Source organism: Phascolarctos cinereus, unplaced genomic scaffold (genome assembly GCF_003287225.1).
Source record: "Phascolarctos cinereus isolate Bilbo 61053 unplaced genomic scaffold, phaCin_HiC Scaffold_4;HRSCAF=312, whole genome shotgun sequence".
In the NCBI taxonomy this organism is placed as follows: domain Eukaryota; kingdom Metazoa; phylum Chordata; class Mammalia; order Diprotodontia; family Phascolarctidae; genus Phascolarctos; species Phascolarctos cinereus.
In genome coordinates this window covers 175,374,930-175,395,199 of record NW_027555847.1, presented here as the reverse complement: position 1 = coordinate 175,395,199, position 20,270 = coordinate 175,374,930, and the positions used below count along the sequence as shown (strand labels likewise).

The 20,270-nt window shown below is 41.3% G+C and overlaps 1 protein-coding gene across 1 annotated transcript in view; it reads right to left on the bottom strand.

Annotated features, from left to right (window-relative positions):
• Positions 1 to 20,270, bottom strand: part of ABCC1 (ATP binding cassette subfamily C member 1 (ABCC1 blood group)) — a 134,864-nt gene that overhangs the window by 25,886 nt on the left and 88,708 nt on the right. Inside the window, 6 exon segments of the mRNA XM_021001820.2 lie at positions 2,398 to 2,482; positions 11,528 to 11,705; positions 12,749 to 12,916; positions 13,586 to 13,762; positions 17,766 to 17,892; positions 18,965 to 19,037. Of these exon segments, the coding sequence (XP_020857479.1) occupies positions 2,398 to 2,482; positions 11,528 to 11,705; positions 12,749 to 12,916; positions 13,586 to 13,762; positions 17,766 to 17,892; positions 18,965 to 19,037 (808 nt within the window).

Below are 20,270 nucleotides of genomic sequence, written 5' to 3'. Positions count from 1 at the left end.
GAGTCTTCCTGACTTCAGGCCCAGCACTCTATCCACTGTGCCTCTAAGTTGTCCAAACAATAACAACAAACATTTATATATAGATGTTAGCTATCATTATTATTACTTCTGAAGAGAACAACTCCCTCTGGTCAAAGCCACCATGCCCAAAGTTTCATCTGTGGTTCTTCAAAATGCATTTTCCTGGGCTCTCTATTAGAGGGTATATTTGAAACTCAACTTAGAAAAACACAAGCTGCATGGCTATGGCTATGTATCTGTTTGCTGGGAAGCTGTCAAACCAATCCATCTCTGTAGTGAAACTCAACAACACTACAAGGGAGCCCAAGAAAGGACCAGGGTGAGATAACCAGCAGGCAAGTAAGTGCTGGGACAAATCAAACAGTTGGGTTGAACTCGACGGTCACTGAGGTCCCTTCCACTCTCTAACTCTGTCATCTTTTAGTGTAAACACTAAAAGCATCCTTGCCAGGGAGTTCATATACTCAAGTTGGCGTAAGCTCACTTCCTTTTGCCACTGTTCCCTGTCTCTCCTTCCTCCCCCAGTAAAGCATGGTCATGATGCTTACTACATACAGTCTCATATTATGGTTATTGCAAAACACTGCAACATTACTGCACAGCTAAAACTGCCCCTACTGGAATGTAAGCTCCTTAAAGGTAGGGACTGTGTCTTACCTATCTTTGCATCTCCCATAGCACATTTCCTTATACATTAACAGCGTCTAAATAAATATTTAAACAATCTGATCTATGAAACAGATATGCCTCTTCCTCCCTCCCAAGACCTGGTGATCTCATATCCATCATAACTGCTTCAATTTCTTTTGGGGGAGTTGACAAACAGTTGTTGGGGAGGGGGGGAATCCTCCAAAAATTCAAAAAGTGAATGACATATTATTACTGAGCAGCTGAAACCTTCAGATACGTGCACATGTAGAATGTAAGCTCCTCATGGTCAGGGAGCGTTACATTTTGTCTGCATCCCCAGTGCTTAGCAGGTCCTGAAACATAGTCAGGCACTGTGTTAGGGCCCGGAAAAATGAAGACAAAAGTGAAAACAATTCCTTGCACTTTGCTTCAGGGAAGTCAACAAGAATGTATAGAGGCATATAATTGGCAAACACAAGGTATTTTTTGAAATACAATGGAATGGGGAAGCAACAGCAGCTAGGGAGGCTCAGGAAATAAACTGAATAAACTCTTGCTTGACTAAATGATTGGAAAGAGAAATCAACAAGCTTTGCCCTCTTGGACAGAAAGTACCCAAACTGTTCGGGGATCCCTGGAGTGAATTAGATCTGCATTCCCATCCTCTAACCACCAAACCTGAGAAACTGAAAAACCAGGTTGAAATCTTCCTATCTTCTGGCAGAGCAAGGCCTGCAAAAGCCAATGTTTCCTCACTGAGAAAGCAGAAATCCTCTCTGTCACAGGAAGCTTCACAAAGTTAGCTGGGGTGACAGCTCAAAGCCTACCTTCTCCATCTCTACTTTGATCTTGCACTATCCCTGGCCTCACTTCCACCCTGGAATGTCCTGCTATCCTCATTATAATCATACACACCTATTTCTCGTGTTGATATCCCCTTGTTTAGATGGTTAATTCCTCAAGGACAGATACCAACATGCCTCTTCTTTATTAAACTGCTTAACTCCCAGGACTATGACAGGCATCCTGCATACCTTTCCCCAAAATGCCCAATGACCGATGGACAGATGCATAAACTCTGAAGGGAAAGGTTCCTCAATATATGATGGAGTACGTCAGAGCACAAGTCCTCCTTGGCTGAATAGTTATCAGGAAAGCGTCTGGAAGATGTGTTCAAAACAACCATGCTCTTCCCATACTCTTATTTTTATTTTTTTGGTTTGCTAAAATAAAGCAATTCCTAGGAGCCTCAGGTTATATCATGTAACCACCAGTGAAGCTGTGACCTATCAGCTGGCTGTTCTCTAGCAGGTGGCTAAAAGTAAGCATCCCAAGCTTGCTCTCAAGCTCCTTTGTGACCCTGTTGTTTCAAATTTCACAACTAAAGCCAAACGGCCCAAGAATCCACGCCATGTAGGGAACCTCGGTGTCAAGAAGGATGGTAGACTTAGTGCAAAAATATGAAGTATATAAGCCATGCAATTCTGGCACGAAGAGACTATGACTGATCAGCTTGAACCTCAGAGATGGGTGAAAAGAGGCAGATAAAACAAGATGACAAGGAATACCAGTCCCTTCCACTGCCCTGGGCCAACCTAAGGCCTTTTTTGGTAGCTTAAGCCATGAGGGTGGCATCATGCTCCTCTTTCAGGTCAGTTAGAAAAAGGGCAGAGAAACTCCAGGGACATTTACGAATTCAGACACACACACACACACACACACACACACACACACACACGGCCCTACCTCTTTAGCCGTTTCTCTGAGGTTTCACTTATCAGGACTCCATTCTCCATTTGCTTTATTTCCTTCACGGCTGGACCATTGGTACCTATTAATACAATGAGAAGGAAAGGCAGATTGAATGGATTCAAAAAGCCTGATGAATATTGAAGAGGTCCTTGGGGCAGGTCTACACACACTCCATTAGGGTATTCCAAAAGTCTCTGTTACATTAAAATCTTCAAAACTGCACTGAGATTTTTGGGACACCTTACATAACACTTTAGATCAAGAGTGTCAAACTTAAATAGAAAATAGATCCCTGCTGGCCACACAGTGACTTTGAAAACCACAAAATCAACATTACCTCAGTTGTAATATATTTTATTTATTTTATTAAATATTCACCAATTATTTTTTAATCTGGTTCAGGTCTCCATTAGGAGTGGTGCAGACCCTTCTGCTTTAGACAACCCCTTAAGAGGGGCAGCTAGGTGTTACAATGGATAGGGCACCGGCCTTGGAGTCAGAAGGACCAGTCTCAGACACTTACTAGCTATGTGACCCTGGGTAAGTCATTTAACCTGGATGGCCTCAAAAATAACAATAACAACAATAACCCGTTAAGAGCAAAAGGGAGTAGGGCTATACTCAAAAGATGTGTTTCTAAAAGCTTAGTGTGAATTGAATTTTTGGTCAAGGGATTTATATTTGAAAGACATCAGGGGATCCTGCTATTTAAGTGAACTCTGATGTAAAGCAAATAGCTGGTGTAGAACAGAGGAACAGAACTACCCTGGGAATTGAGAGACCTGGGTCTGAATCTGAAGTTTAGTTGTTCTTTGGCTTTAGGCAAGTCACTTTGACCTGTGAGGCTCAGTTTTATGGAAGGAAGGAAGGAAGGAAGGAAGGAAGGAAGGAAGGAAGGAAGGAAGGAAGGAAGGAAGGAAGGAAGGAAGGAAGGAAGGAAGGAAGGAAGGAAGGAAGGAAGGAAGGAAGGAAGGAAGGAAGGAAGGAAGGAAGGAAGGAAGGAAGGAAGGAAGGAAGGAAGGAAGGAAGGAAGGAAGGAAGGAAGGAAAGAAAAGAATAGGATTATAGAGCTGGTCTTAGAGTGAGGAAGAAATAGCTTTCATTCCCACTTGTGACGCATACTGAAGGTGTGACCCTGAGCCAGTCACTTATCTTTGTCAGTGTCCCAGGAAACTCTCTAAGCCTATAACCTGCAGAGGAGGTGTCAAATCTGTACTGGCAGACTTTCCCTATTGAGTGTCTCTTATATAAACTAAATCATAGGCTTGTTTTAAAAAAAAAGTTTACTTAGGATTCACAGGTGGGAAGAACTGAAGGGATCACCTAATCCAATGTCTTAATTTTGCAGATGGGAAAACTGAGACTCAGAGATATGAAGTGACTTACTGACTTATGTGAAGTTCATACAGTAATAACATTTAAACTAACCTATCAGATTGGCCAACATGACAAAACAGGAAAAAGATAAATGTTGTAGAAGATGTGGGACAATAGGAACACTAATGCATTGTTGGTGGAATTGTGAACTAATCCAACCATTTTAGAGAGCAATTTGGAACTATGCCCAAAAAGCTATAAAAACGTGCATATCCTTTGACCCTCTGACCCAGTAATAGCACTTCTAAGGCTGTATCCCAAAGAGATCATACAAATGGGAAAAAAACCCTACATATACAAAAATATTGATAGCAGCTCTTTTTGTGGTGGCCAAGAATTGGAAATTGAGGGGATGCCTATCAATTGGGGAATGGCTGAACAAGCTGTGGTATATGAATGTAATGGAATACTATTGTGCTATAAGAAATGATGAGCAAGTGGATTTCAGAAAAACCTTTAAAGACTTGTATGGACTGATGCCAAGTGAAGTGGGCAGAACCAGGAGAACGTTGTACCCAGTAACACTGTGCAATGACTAACGTTGATAGGTTTAGCTCTTCTCAGCAATGCAAGGATCTATGACATCTCCAAAGGTCTCATGATGGAAAATGCCATCCATATCCAAAAAAGGAACTATGGAGTTTGAATGAAGATCAAAGCATATTATCTGTTTTTTTCCTTCAGTTTTGTTTTATTTCCTCTTTCTGATGGTTCCTCCTATTGGTTCTATTTTTTCCTTACCTCATCACTAATGTGAAAATGTGTTTAATAGGAATGTATATGTATAGCCTATATCAGATTGTACACAGTCTTGGGGAAGGAGGAGGCAAGGGAGAAGGAGAAAAATTTTAAACTCAAAAGTTTATGGAAGTGATTGCTGATAAATCAAAATAAATTAATGAAAAAAATTTTTTTTAAAAATCTGAAAAAAAATGTAAACTATCTGCCTCACAGGGTTGTTATAAGAATGGCATTCTATAAATCTTACAGTTCTATGCAAACTATATTATTATTACTTGTTACTGTTGGATGGTTGAGTAGTCCCAAGGCACCCAATTTGGTTAATCCTTCTGACAAATCAGATCTCATATACAAGGTCTGCTTGCAGTAAGATACACCTTTATTCTGGGTACTGCCTACACAGGAAACAAATTGCATCCTCACTCCACCCATTGGAAACTTCCCTGTTCGAGTGAAGAGGAGATAGATCAGATAAGCCTTGGTCTAGAGGTACAGGCTGATGGAAACCATCAAGGTGAATCTTCCTGCAAAACCTACAAGGCATGTTGTCTTAGGACAGCCATATATAGTTTCCCCAGCTGTGGCACAAAGGCCACATCAAGTTCTAAGTCCATTTCTGGAAAGAAAGTGTTGCTATTTTAAGGACACTTTGCTAATAGCAAAAAGCTCTGAGCACTAGAATAGGTGAGGTGGTCCTCTGATGGCCAGGTGGACATCCTTTGGCATACCTGCTCTATAAGAGAAAGAAAGCTGGCCTGATGTTGTTGGGATCCAATAACATGGGAGAGAAAAGGGTATATCCTTCCTCAGGCAGACATTCCTGCTTTACTTCCTCCTCTCAATCCCTGCTCCCTCCCTCCCATTAGTCCATCAACCAATAATATGTGCCATGCACCATAGGAGGCCCCAGAGATAAAAATACTACGATGAGACACGGTCCCTGCCCTCAAGTTGCTTACATTCCATTGGTCCTACTAACAACACATATTTTTATCTTTTACTAGGGCTACAGGAAAACTAATCTGCTGGAAACCTTCCTTTTCAAATAACCAAATACCATAGCACAAAGAAAAATAACTAGAAAATAATAAAAAACGAATACTGTGAAATTACAAAGAACAAATGTGGCCACAAGAAAGAAATATGAGAAGACATCTCCCCACGACTCCGCAGGGGGGAAACTCCATGGATATGGAACACTGCATATATTATCAGATTTTTTTCAATGTACTGATTGAGTTTTGCTGATTTAAAAAATCATCTTTTTCTTCTTTTAATTTTTTCTTATAAAAAATTCTTTGTAATATGGGATGGATTTCTGGGAAGGCAGAGGGAAAGGGAGACACAGGAAAATTTAGATGACGTGAAAACAAAAGACAGCAATAAAATTTTTATAAAAAAACCAATAACTATCTCCTCAAAGCTGAAATCAGTTTCTTCCTCGTGGCACATATCAAGCATCAAAAGGCAGGTAAGGTACACTTAATGATGAGAACTGGGATGTACGCAGGGCACCAGAGAAACACCCTTGCAACCAGACTATCCCTGAACGTAGAACAGACAGGGTGACCCTTCCAGACATTCTCTAGCTGTTGCTTTTGACTCTTCAGAAGGAATGTCCACAGGAGGTTCAGTGAGAGAGTTGCTTTAATCCCATCCCATCCTTACATCAAACCCAGAAGTTCAACAACAATCTGGTGCACATCTCTACTTGAAGGAGGCTACATAATTAAACCCTCTCTCATCTAGCTACTCAAAAACTTCACCTGAGACTACTTTCTCCTACAACCTCTCCCCACCCCCACCAGAGGCCTCCACCTCTTAGGAGTAAGCTAATGTCTGGAGCGGGTGGCCAAGGTCAGATAGGGCCCTCACGGGCTGGGTCAGTACCCTAGGAAAAAAAATATACGAGTAGAGAGTGCCTATTTCAAGCCAAAAAATCATTACTTCTTTGTCATCATAATAAGGAATGAACTTAGCTTTATCATTATTACCATTATTATTGTTGTTATTATTATTACTATTATTTTAAGGTGAAGAGAGCAGGAGCAGAAACTAACTGGTACTTTTGTCACAGTCATGTATGTAGCTCACAATAGAAGCTAGTCTACCACTGCCTTGTAGCTACAAGCACTATAGCTGGATCTAAGCCAAGCAACACCAACCTTCCTCCTCTGCCATGGCCTTCTTGCCTAGAGCTGGAAAAACCAAAAGTTACAGAAAGTTAAGCTAAAAAGTCACTTTTGAATCTCATTAAACTGACTATAAAAGATGCCCTCGTCTGCATTTTTTGGAGGGAAAACTACAGTAGAATAGAGCAGACCTACACTGGGAGGCAGGTGAGAAATCACTCCCTCTCCCTCCCCTGCCCTAGAGCAGTCTCAGAGAACACGCAAATTGGCACTGGATGTGTTCTCACCCACTCAGTGTGGGAGGAGAGTTCCTGGACCCAATCATTCAGAGGCAGAGGTTTAATCTCTCAGCCCAAGAGCTGGCAGTCACAGAAGGGGAAGTTATGTAATCTTAATGATGAGAAGATTTCCTGGGTATCACTGGACTTTTGGAAAGGAATGGGAATCACACAAAGAACCCTAAGGCTGGAGAAGCTGAGGGCATCTAAGCCATAACAGAGGAAGAACAAAGACTCAGACTTTCCCCTCTGTCAATACAGTGTATCATCAGCAAGGCTGATGAGAAACAGGGCTGTTAAGTATACTTCCTTTTAAGGCAAGTCTTAAGTGCTTTGGAATATTGCTGTGAATATGGAGAACATTAGAACACTTGGGGAAAGGTGGGAATCCCTGGAAAAGAAAGAGAACTGTACCATTTTTTTAAGGCAACTATAAATCCTTATGTGCTTTCTGCATTTTCTGTCTGATGGAATAAAGAATGTCTGTACCCCCTCTCCTCCAAAACTAATATGTTTAAAGGAAAAACGTATAAAGAAATGCAGTTGGAGAAGCCAAGAGTGATTGAAAGAGGCAACCTACATACGCCTCAGTTTCTGCTTCGCCATGCTATCCCATAAAAAAGCATTTGCTAACACTCACATATGTGCCATGTGCAAAAAAAGTACCACGTTTCTTTGGGATCAACCACTGGGACTTGATGTGGAGTAAAGAACACTGGACTTTGAGTCAGAGGACCTGAGATGGAGTCCTAGCTTTGCCACTTTTCATGAAAAAGTTCTCAGTGTCCCCATCTGCAGAATAGGGATAATGATAGTTCTACATCTATTTCACCAGTTTCTTGAGAGAAAAGCACCCTAGAAAATTTAAAAGGGTCATCAATGGGGGCCATTATTCAATTTGATTCAACCTGACCTTGATGATTATCTGGTAAGCTGCCAGTATGTAGAAGGCCCTGTGCTAGGTACTGGAGAAACAGTTCCTGCCCTTGAGAAGCTTCCATTCTATTATAATGTGTAAGCGATGTATGAGTAATTTAACGAGGAAAGGAGGAAAGTGGAGGTAGACAGGGAGAAGCAGAATGGAAGGATAAGGGTATACTTCACAGAGCAGAAATAGGTACATAAGCTGAAAAAGGATTCTAAGGCAAAAGAGGAAGAATGTTCCCCCCCATTCTGTGGCCTGGGGGGAATATGTGGAGGAAGAGATGGAATGTCAAATTTAAGAAACAGCTAGTAATCCAATCTGGCTGGAACATAGAGTTCTTGTTGGGAAATGAAATTTCTAGCCATAAAACAAAGCTAATAAATCAGGCTGCAGCCATCTTGTGAAGGGATCCTGTCCTACAGAATCCTTCTTTTCCTATAAGACAAACCTCAGACTCCATTTTCTTCATGCAGCCCTTTCCAATACTTTCCACTGTTAGTGCCTTCCTTCTCAAACCACCTTGTACTTAACTATTTTGTATATATGTGTATTTATTCACTTTGTGTAGGATGTCCCAAAAGTCTCAGTACACATTTTAAGTTAATAAAGGTTCAAACACCCTGCATTTTCATATCGTATATACTTATATACACACTTGCTGTTTCCCCCATTAAAATGGGAGGGACTGATTAGGGATTATTTCATTCTTGGTACTTTTATCTCCAGCCACCTGGCACAACGCCAGGCACACAGGAGGCATTTAATAAGTATTTGTTGATTGATGGAGTAAGTGAAAGGCTGCAAGGTGTTTTTTTTTTAGAGGCAGGAAGGAGCCAATGAGTTTAGGAGGAGGGGGACGACTCGGGTTGTGCCATGGGAATATCATCTGGGCACCTATGGGAAGGAAGGTTTGGGAAGAAGGGAGATGAAACCATAAATTAGGAGGTTGTTGCAATCGTCCAAGTGAAAGAGAGCAAGGACTATGATTGTGTAAGGGGAGAGAAGTGAGAAAAGTGTTGTGAAGTTAGAAATAAGATGACTTGGCAACTGAGTGGATATGGGATGAAGAACCCGGGTAACAAACGTAGGTTACTTGGGAGAAGGATGGGGATGCCTGGAGGAAATGCTATTCAAAGAGCAAAAAGTTTCCTCCTCAAAACTCAAAATTAAAAAAAAAAGCCAAATATTAAAAGACTATTTATATGTAACTGAGAAAAAAATAAAATAAAAATTAAATGTAAAAAGAAAAAAAAGCTTCTCCCTCAGGTAGCAAACAAAATAATATTAAGAATTCAGGTACACCAGTGCCAGAGATTGGCTGAATCTGAGCAAGCCTTTTAATCCTGGTGAGAAAACTCTGTACTGTGTCCAGAAATGAAGGAGGGAAGGCTTCAATAGTCTGTGAATTGGCGAGATGCAGAGTTGGATGCTAGCCAGCTGGGTGGTACAGTGGATAGTATACTGAGCTTGGAGTCAGAACCTTAGTTCAAATCCAGCCTTAGATACTTACTAGCTGGGTGACCCTGGGCAAATCACTTAATCCTGTTTGCCTCAGTACCTCATCTGTAAAATGAGCTGAAGGAGGAAACGGCAAACCACTCCAGTATCTTTGCCAAGAAAACCCCAGATGGAGTCACAAAAGCTGAACATGACTGAAAACACAATTGACTAAATAGTTGGGTGCTAGGGTGACCAATGACATTTAAATTATCAACTATAAATGATGTGAAGGAAAAAAAAAAGGGACTGGCATTCTACATGAATGACTGCCAAAGCTTAGGTGGCTCTGGAAGGAATAAACCAGAGTATATTTCTGGATTGTAGGACTCTTTTTATGTACCATTGTACTCAAGCCAATCTACACAGATTGTGTTAGCACAGAGCAATACAAAAGGGATGGAAAAAACACAGATGTAATCTGTACAGATGGCAAAAAGGACAGGTATATATGAATATAATGGAATACTTTGAGACTGTACAAAATAATGACAAGCAGTTTCAGAGAAATCTGATACAGAAGGAAGTGAGCAGAACCAGGAGACCAATTCAGACAATCACTATAACATCATAAAGACAGACTAGCTCTGAACTCTGATCAATGCAATGAGCAGTCATGATGCCAGAGGAACAACGAGGAGGAAAGCTACCCACCTGCTGACAGAGAGGTGACGCATTCAAGATGCAGGACGAAATGTAATATTTGGAAATGGCAAAATTTGTTTTGTTTGGCTCCGCATAACTGTTACAAGAGCTTGGGCTCGGTTTTGTTCATGAGGGAGGGGCGGGGGGTGGAGGAGAACACGACAAATGCTCCTTGATTGAAAAAAAAAAATTTTTTTTTTTAAAAAGAGGAAGTTTTGAAAACTCCTTCCTTGATCCTGGAGGTCAGGAGATAGCCTCAACTAGTCTCAACTGTTGAGGACAGTTTACAGGAGGCCTCCCAGAGGCATAGATATTTACAAGATGATTTGGTGAGAGATCCAAGGTCAGTGGCTGGTTGTAACAAAGGAAGAATGTGGTTCTATGTACTATCTTAACAACATCTTACTTATGAAACACAACCAGATCAGATAGCCTTTGCTACCATCCTCTGGGGGTCAGCTAGGTAGTACAGTGGATAGAGTACCTGGACTGGAGTCAAGAAGATCTGAGTTCAAATCCAGCCTGAGACATTAACTGTGTGACCCTGTGCAAATCACTTAATCTGGTTTGCCTCAGTTTCCTCATCCGTAAAATAAGCTGGAGAAGGAACTGGCAAAACACTCCAGTATCTTTGTCCAGAAAATCCCAAATGAGATCACAAAGAGTCAGGCATAACTGAAATAACTCAACAACGACAACAACAATAATCACCTTCTAAGACTAGGGAGACAGAAGCCAAGAGTGTGAGCCCTAGAAAAATCAAAGGTGCAAAGATAAAACAACCCAGATAGCTACTCATTTCTCAGAGTGAACACAGGACCTGAGAATAACTGGACGATGTGATTTAAAAGATCACAATGTCAGTTTTGCTACTAAAATTATGGGTACTCTGATAAGTGAATGTTAGCACAGAGCAATACAAAAGGGGATGGAAAAAATTACTCCCCAAACTTTAATCTTGCCTGACAGGGAGAAGAAAGAAAGATAGAGGCTGAGTTTCTTGGAATTAACACAAAGAGCATTAAACAATGAAAGAGTGAACAATGGCTCTCCCTAGAAGTCATTCTAAGCCGACCTTATCCCAAGATCGTATGCAAAAAGATAACTGGAAACATATCCATGCTGGTCCAGAGCTGCCTCTTCCACTTCATACTCTTCCAGAACACAAAAAGTTTCTCCATTTCTGTCTTTTACTTCTCCTGACTTTCCTAGGCCTTAGATTCTAGACTGGGGCATCTGGGAAACAAGAGAAGACTGATTCTCAATTGTCAGCTACCAGGACACATGTATTAAGGAAGGCCATCTAGTCCTGTGTCTTTACTGATCTGAAAGAAAGGAAAGGCCATGAGCATGTACATTTCTGTATTAAGCAATGAAAAGGTTAAGCCACACTGGTAAGTAAAAGTCAGAACTCGGACCCGCCCCTGACATCTCTCACACCAAGGAGGCCAAGCAGGCAAACAGAGGAGTCTTCAGACTGGAAGTGAGTGGGTACCTCAAGGTGGCATCTCTTCTTGCCCTGTTCTTACCTTCATCTTCCATGCTCTGTTCAGTGTTTGCGTAAGTTCTCAGGAACTCTGCAAATGCTCCGTCTCGGTCCAGCAACTCCTGGTGCGAGCCCATCTCAGAGATCTTACCATCGCTCATCACAATGATGACATCCGCCTGCGGCAGGTAGCTGATGCTGTGAGTTACCAATATGCGGGTCTAAAAACACAAACACAACAACAAAAACCTGACTAGACTCCATTAGATGCAGACAACCATTCCCACACAAATGGTCAATTACAAACTCCCTAGGAGATAATGGACCAAATGGAAGGAGGTACTTTGAAGTATAAAGCTAAGCAGGAAGGATGCCATTTCCCACTACTCCAGGAAGCCACTGTTGATTTCTGGCCTCCAACCTCAAACTCCTAGGCCTACAACTCTCCCTGTAGAACAAGTCAATCTATACAACTTATCGAGGTCTGGGCATGGAAATTTGTCCCTGAGGACTCACCACCATCTTTGCTTAAATTAGAAGAGAAAGCCTCCCTTTGGCCAGCCAGAATGAATGAACTGATCATTACAGAAATAAGGGATGGGAGAAGTTTTGTTAAACTAGTTAGAGTTGGACAAGACTATCTCGGGGAGACTTACAAAGGAAGGATTCAAACCAAAATGATTAAAATCACAGTCAAAAAATAAATGGAAGGCTAAGAAGTCCTAAAGGGAAACAAGAAAAAGAAAGAAAGGAAGGAAGGGAGGAAGGAAGGAAGGAAGGAAGAAGGAAGGAAGGAAGGAAGGAAGGAAGGAAGGAAGGAAGGAAGGAAGGAAGAGAGAGAGAGAGAGAGAGGGAGGAGGAAGGAGGAAGGAAGGAAGGAAGGAAGGAAGGAAGGAGGAAGGAAGAAAGGAAGGAAGGAAGAAAGAAAAGAAAGAAAGAAAAAGAAAAAGAAAGAAAGAAAGAAAGAAAGAAAAGAAAGAAAGAAAGAAAGAAGAAAGAAAGAAAGAAAGAAAGAAAGAAAGAGAAAGAAAGAAAGAGAAAGAGAAAGAAGAAAGAAAGAAAGAAAGAAAGAAAGAAAGAAAGAAAGAAAGAAAGAAAGAAAGAAAGAAAGAAAGAAAGAAAGAAAGATGACGGGTTTCCCTCTCTCCAATTCTTACCACCTACCTCCTTGTGCCACAGTGTATAGGTTCTATGGTCTATCTAAAGCAATGGTCATTCTGTCTACACCTCTCTCCTCTACTGCAAAACCCTAACCCTTTAATACCTTGTTTTTTAGCATCCCCTGAGGGCCAATCACTTTTTCAAATATGTGTCTTCCCACATGGGCATCCACTGCAGACAGGGGATCGTCCAAGAGGTACACATCTGAATCACAGTAAACTGCCCGTGCCAGGCTCACTCGCTGCTTCTGACCACCAGACAGATTTACACCCTAGGAAAAAAGGTTAAAAAAAAAAAGTTTTTAAAGCCAAGCTCTATATGAGCTTCTCAAGAAAAACAGTGAGCTTGAAGAGAACAGAAAGCCAGAAGGAACCACAGACAAGCTGAACAGCTTCAAAATTACATGTGGAGTTTATTATCTATTCTAATAGAAAAGCAAGCTACTCATAATGGAGGGGCACTGTTTTATGCACAATCCTGTTCTACTCTGTATATGGAAGTGTTCGTTTATTCGGTGTTTGCTAAGTTCAGTATAAAAAAATTGCCCCTGGCCCCCAAGAAAAAAGAGACATGGTGAGCCACAAGAGATTCAGCTGTGCCCTGACCTGTCTTTGAATGGAAGGGAGGGTCTGAAATGTCCAGTCTGAATGTTCATTCATTCACCACGATGGGGGACAACAAACTACAACTAATCTAAAACTCATTATTTGGCTTTAGAATAATAATGATGATGATAATAACTAGCATTTCTACAGTGCTTTAAGGTTTACAAAGAGCTTAACAAATAGTATTTCCTTTTATCCTCAGGTGTTATTCTTAGCTCCATTTTACAGATGAGGAAACCAAGGCACACAGAGGTTAAGTGATTCATAGCAGTTATACCTGGAAGCCCAGGGCAGAATTTCTCCCTCAAAAGGGCTAAAGCCAACATCCTACTGACCTTCTCTCCAATCTCCGTCCGGTCTCCACTGGGCAAGATCTCCAAGTCTGGGAGTAACGCACAGGCTTCAATTACCTCCCTGTAGAACCGCTCTTGGGGCTGTCGGCCAAAGAGAACGTTCTCCCTAAGAGAAGCATTCTGGATCCAAGCCTGCTGGGGGACGTAAGCCACCGAACCCTATAAAAGGCAAAAGGGGACGAATGAGAAAAGGAATAATGGACAGGAGACAAAACACACACAACTCCTACCAAGCACCTATATAGTGTTTTGTGTTCTACAAAACTTTTTTACGTGTTTATTATCTTAATGAATACTCTAAGGCAGAGGCATCAAACACAGGCCAACAGGTCCAACACTCCCAGGGTTGCCTAAACCAGAGAAGATGCTTAATAAACCAAATAAAAATAGAATAGAACACAGATAATGTTAATATGTAGTTTTCTAAGTTAACATACAGCCTGCAGGGATCTGTGTCTACTGAGTTTGACACCACTACAGTTAGGTGTGTTTTATAGATAAGGAGGGGATTTTAGCAGCCATCTAGTTCAATCCACCTCCAAAACAGAATCCTCATTAGAAGAGAACCAACAAGTGGTCTCTACTTGAAGATGACAATCAAGGGAAGCCCATTACCATCTTGGTACCTAGGGCTGCCTCACTCTAGAACATCCCTCTACCATAACCACCCCTTTCTTCTCCCTCTGAGGAGTTCCTCTTGAGGCCTCCAGGGCAGTCAACTTTCATTCCCCTTCTGCATCTGTTTCTGACTTTTGGGAACTTTTATATTTCCCCCAGGGACCTGCCAAGGAGCTTTGACCACCCCATCCCAGCCCAACTTAAGCTTCTTTTTGTGTGCAGTCTTCCCCCAATAGAACAAAAGCTCCTTGAAGGCAAAGCTAGACTTTCTTTTTGCATATTATATCTGTAAGCACTTAGTAAGGTGCCTGGCACAGAATATGCATTTAATACATACTTTCTGCCATGTCTAGACTGACCTCTCATTGTCAGAAAATTTTTTCTGACATCAATCTTACATTTGCACTTTCCAAATTCTTTTATTTTCCTTATTTAATATATTTTATTTTCCTCCAGTTACATGTTAAAAGAATGTTTTTACATTTTTTTTTAAGTTCTGAGCTCCAAATTTTATCCCTTCCTCCCTCACACTTTGCGACTTCTACCTATAGTTTCTACTTCTATCGTGGGGACAAAGAGAACAAGATCAATCCTTTTTCCACAAGCGAGTTCTTCAAATAATTGAACACAATGATCATTTTCCCTCTCAGTCTTCTTTTTTTCCATCCTTATGGGACATGGACATGGCCATTCACCACCTTAGTTGTCTGCCTATGGATGCTGTCTAGGGATCAATTACCCCTCTTAAATAGAACTAAACACAATGCTTCATTCAAAGTCAGGCCAGCATCCAGTTTATCATCTACTTATCCTTGGAAACTGTGTCTCTCCTGATGTAATCCAAGATCACACTGGCTTCTTTGGCTACTCCACCTCATTGCTCAATTCATGCTGAGTTTCCTGTCTACCCAAAACCCTAGGGTTTTTCAGACAAAACTGCTATCTACCCGTGCCTCCCCCATGAGGTGATAGGCCCAGAGCTATTTTCAGGGATTTGACCTCTGCTTTCTGACTCTTTGCCCAGCATTATTTCCTCTAGACTATATGGCACTGCCTTCCAGATAGCTACCTCTAATAAGACCACTTCAGTGGTAAAATCTCCATTAGGGCTATAACAGTTAAAACCTCATTAATGCAGCCTTCACTCATTCAGAATTTAGGATAACTCGGAGATAATAAACACAAATCTTGCCAAATAAAACATCAGAAATAATATCTTCTTTCATAAATTGCCCAGGGCTTATGTGCAAAGGGGAAAAAAAAAAGTCAAATATTAGCAACTTTTTCAAGTCCAAAGAAGGAATTCCAGCAATTCACAGGTACTGAAGTCTTCTTTTATGTTAATGATCTATTATGTAAAGTAGGCCGATGGTGAACTGGCATTTTCTCCACTAGTTTACTTTACCTTTTGCCCAACTGTCTTAGTTTAGACTGTGTATCTGACTCGACAAAAATTAAGCAGCATTTCTTCAAAAAAAACAAAACAGTAAAGCCTTATTCATTTAGATCCCGCTCCTATAATTTTTAACTTGTGAACATTCTCTCTGGGCTGGGCTGAAGTTTATTTTACATTTCATAATCAATGAAGGGTTTGATTCTTTATGGAGAGTTCTAGAATCATCACAGACTCAAACATGTAGAGCTGGATGGGAACTCAGAGGTCAGTGAGTCCAAGCTCTTCATTTTAAAGGAGAGGAAAATGAGGCCCAGAGAGGTCACGTAACTTGCCCAAGGTCACACAGCTAATAATAAGTAGCAGGGCCAGGATGTCCTGATACGTTCTAGAATGAGGAGGCAGAGGTACATTTCAATTTACAGCAGAGAAGTAACACCCATATAGATGAAGCCATAGACTCAGTGAAGTAAAGAGGGTTTGCTAGAAAAGCAATAAAGTAGGAAAATAAGACTACACGGGTAATGCTTAACCTATTTAAAGGAGAATACTTTCATAGGAAATAAAAAGATACTATTAATTAGAAGTCATAGGCAGCTAGGATTTACAGCTCAGACATCATCTAGTCCAATGCCCTCATTTTACAGATGAGGAAACCAAGGCCCAAAGTGGAGAAATCACTTGCGTGGGCAGTAAGCAGAGGCCAGATTCAAACCTAGGCAATCTAAATTTCTACCATACCACAATGCAAATGAGTTTCACGTATTCATCATAGCAGCCTCTCGAAGTGCCTCTATTTGTAAGTGCTTTGTAAAAAGTAGTTTGAAGTATTAGAGAGCTTGGAAGGGCAGCTAGGTGGATAGAAGAACAGCCCTAGAGTCAGGAGGACCAAGTTTAAATCCAGCCTCAGACACTGTCTAGCTGTGTGACCCTGGGCAAGTCACTTAACCCTTTTTGTTCAGTTTCCTCATCTGTAAAATGAGTTGGAGAAGGACATGGCAAACCGCTCCACTATCTCTGCCAAGAAAACCTCAGGTGGAGTCACGAAGAGTTTAACATGACTGAACGACAACACCACAGCACAGAAAGGAACCAATCAATCAGCAACTATTTTATTAAATGCCTGCTAGTAAGAGCCAAGCACTATGAGAGGCTTGGAGGACACAAAGACATAAAGGAAACAGCCCTTATCCTCGAGGAGCTCAAATTCTATAGCTGAATAAGAATGTCCTTGTTTATTTGCCACAAGCTCCAGCACAGGGCTAAGCCCACTACAGAAACTAAATAAATGCTTTTGAAAGTGAATTCTCCTACCTGCAGCATTCCAACTACATAAAATAAATAGCTAACATTTACATCATGCTTACTATGTGCCAGGCCTTGTGCTAAGTGCTTTACAATAATTATCTCATTTGATCCTCACAACAACCCTGGGAGGTAGATACTATTATTATCCCCATTTTACAGATAAGGAAACTCAGACGGACAGAAGTGAAGTGACTTGTCCTAGATCACACAGCTAGTAAGTATCTGAGGCTGAATTTGAATGATGTCTCCCTGTCTTCAGAAGGATGTGCTAGCTGTCCACTGTGCCACCTAGCTGCTTTGTGGTATTAGTGCTAGACTCCCAGTCAGGAAGACCTGAATTCAAATCCAGCCTCAAACACTTACTAGCTGTGTGACCCTGGGCAAGTCATTTCCCCTCTCTTTGCCTCAGTTTCCTCATTTGCAAAATGGGCTTAATAACAGCACCTACAAGACAGGTTTGTCATGAGGAGCAAATGAGAAAATAATTGTACAGCGCTTAGCACAGGGCCTGGCACATAGTAAGCACTATATAAATGTTAGCTATTTATTTAGTTAGTTGTGAAGACTAAATAATGTAATATTTGTAAAGTGCTCTGCAAACATTAAAGTAATATATGAATGCTAGCCATTATTATTAATATTATTATTACATTAGCATTATTACTACTATCACCATTACTATTATTACTATTATCATCATCACTTCTATTATTATTACTACTATCATCATCATCATTATTCCCTTTTGTATGTCCTTCACATTCCTGGTAAAGAGCCAGTTTCCTCCTATGGAGTTACTCCCCCTCCCCTTCTGTTCTAGCTCCTAAGAATACCCAAACATACCCTGATAGACACGTGCCCCTCTATCTTGTCCATCTCAGCCAAGAGTGCAGACAGCAGGGATGATTTCCCACAGCCTACTTGGCCCAATACGGCGACCAATGAACCTTCTGGCACAGTGAAAGTGATGCTGAAAGGAAACAAGAAAAAAAACCAGCATCTTTAGCAAACAAGGCAGGCCAGGGGCTGGTTTAATTATCCTTGACCAGAAGGAACCATAGGACTAAAGAAGAGAGAGGTGGAGAAACAGGATGGGATGACTATGAGAGGAGGCCTTCCATCTTAAAAAAGAGATTCCTTTCCTCTCTCTCCAATAAAGACAAAAGAGAGGCCTTTCTGATGGTAAAGAGAATGAGATGTCAAATGATAACAGAACGCGTGACCAAAAAAGGTCTACTCCTCTGGGAATTTTTCAGAAATACCTGAGCAACTATCTGTCACATCTAAATGTATTTTTTAAAATATAATATTTTACTTTTCCCCAATTATATGTTAAAACAATTTTTGAAGCATTTTTTAAAAGTTTTGAGTTCCAAATTCTACCTCTCCCCCCCCAAGATGGTAAGCAATCAGTTATAGTTTATACAAGTGTAATCATGTAAAACTAAATATATATTTTTTTAGGAGACAAGAAGATGAACAAGACCCTTTCGAGCCCCTTCTGGACTTTTCATTTTTAGAACCTGCTCATCAAGCTTTAACACTGAACAGCGGGTCTATGGTAAGCAAGCAGTTAAGAAATGCACTGACTTTGAAAGAAATATGACACACTTGACAAGCCACCCACAGACAGGCTGCTGAGGGAACAGAGGTCACTTTCCTTAATGTTGTGCTGCCTCATAAAGATAAGCAACCGAAAGGGAGGGAAACAGGAGGACATAGGGGTGGCTGCAAGGAGAAAGCAGTAGTTGGCAGGGCAACAGGACGTCTTCAAAGGACCCATTCTACTTTGCAGGCAACCAAAGTAGCCTATGTGAGTTCTTCAACAGCAGGCACATACACAGCTGCCTTCCAATGTGCATATTTCAGTCTGTTAGTTTGAAGGTGGGAGGGAAGGGGTGAGACAGGAGACCATCTCCCTGCTACCACCCCCCCAGTAGCAGGAGGTATTTTCAGTGACCCGTGACACACATCTGTAAGACAGCCAGCTGAGGTTAGCAAGAGAGTCTTCGGGTCAGTTTGGAAAGCTTGCCCTGACTTACCCATTCAGAGTAGGAGGATCATTTCTCGACCAGGTAAATGTGGCATTTTTCACAGTGACACTGGCATTTCCTCCTAAAAGACAATGGTAACAAATCAGCAGGGACCAGATGTGGTCACAGGGCCCAGGAGAAGCAAAAGGCTTATCAAGGTTGGGTCAGGCAATGTGGGATTTGGCTTCCCGTCTTCTCCAGCAAGCTGTGGTCGCTGGAACCCAAAGAAGAACTGAAATCGGTATGGATGAAGACAGCTTAGCAGAGGAAATCACACCATGCCTGAGAGCTGGGAAGGAAACATTATAACAGAGTTCTGGGGTACTCTGAAGACATAAAGCTACACAGGCAGAATTATTCAATAATAAACAAATTCACCCACCAAGCAGAAGTGAAGGGAGATTACTGATTAGATATCTGCTACATATGCAGAGATCAGCTGAGAACACAATTCCTACCCCAATCAGATGATAATAAGAATACCAGCAGCTCACATTTATACAGCATTCAGCCACAGTAAGATTATAGATTTGAAGGAGGAAGGGGCTACAAAAGTCACCTAGCTCATCCCCCTCACTTTTGTTGCTCTTAAGTCATTTTTCATTTATGTCTGACACTCTGTGACCCCATTTGGGATTTTCTTAGCAGAGATACTAGAGTGGTTTGCCATTTCCTTCTCCAGCTCATTTTACAGATGAGGAAACTGAGGCAAACAGGGTTAAGTGACTTGCCCTGGTTCACTTAGGTAGTAAGTATCTGAGGCCAGATTTGAACTCCAGGCTTGGTGCTCTATCCACCGTGCCCCCTAGATGTATTTCTCATTGCCACTTATTTATTTCCATTCTCAACTTAATGTAAGCCTTTAGTAGTATTATCTGACAACACTAACCTCCAAACCAGCCTATTCTGTACCCCACTGCCAGATCAATCTTCATTAAGTACTGATTTCATCATGATCTTTTCAAAAATCTTTCAAGAAAAAAAATCTCAAAAACCATTGATGGTTCACCCTTTTACCTACATCATAAAATGTAAGCTTCTCAAGCTAGCGTTCAGGGCCTTCCACAATCTGGCCCCAGTCTACATTTCCAAAGTTATTTTCCACTATGACCCTATATGAATTCTCTAATCTACAAAATTAATTTTCCCTGCCCTACTCCACCAGCATCCCCCTGTCCCATGAAATGAATATTCCTACTGCCATGCTTCAGGCCCATACTATGCTATTCCCTCCCATTCCAGATCTGGTTCTGAGGTCCAAAATCATCTCACCCTTCCCTAATTAGTGCAGTTCATCCTCAATCATCCTTCACCT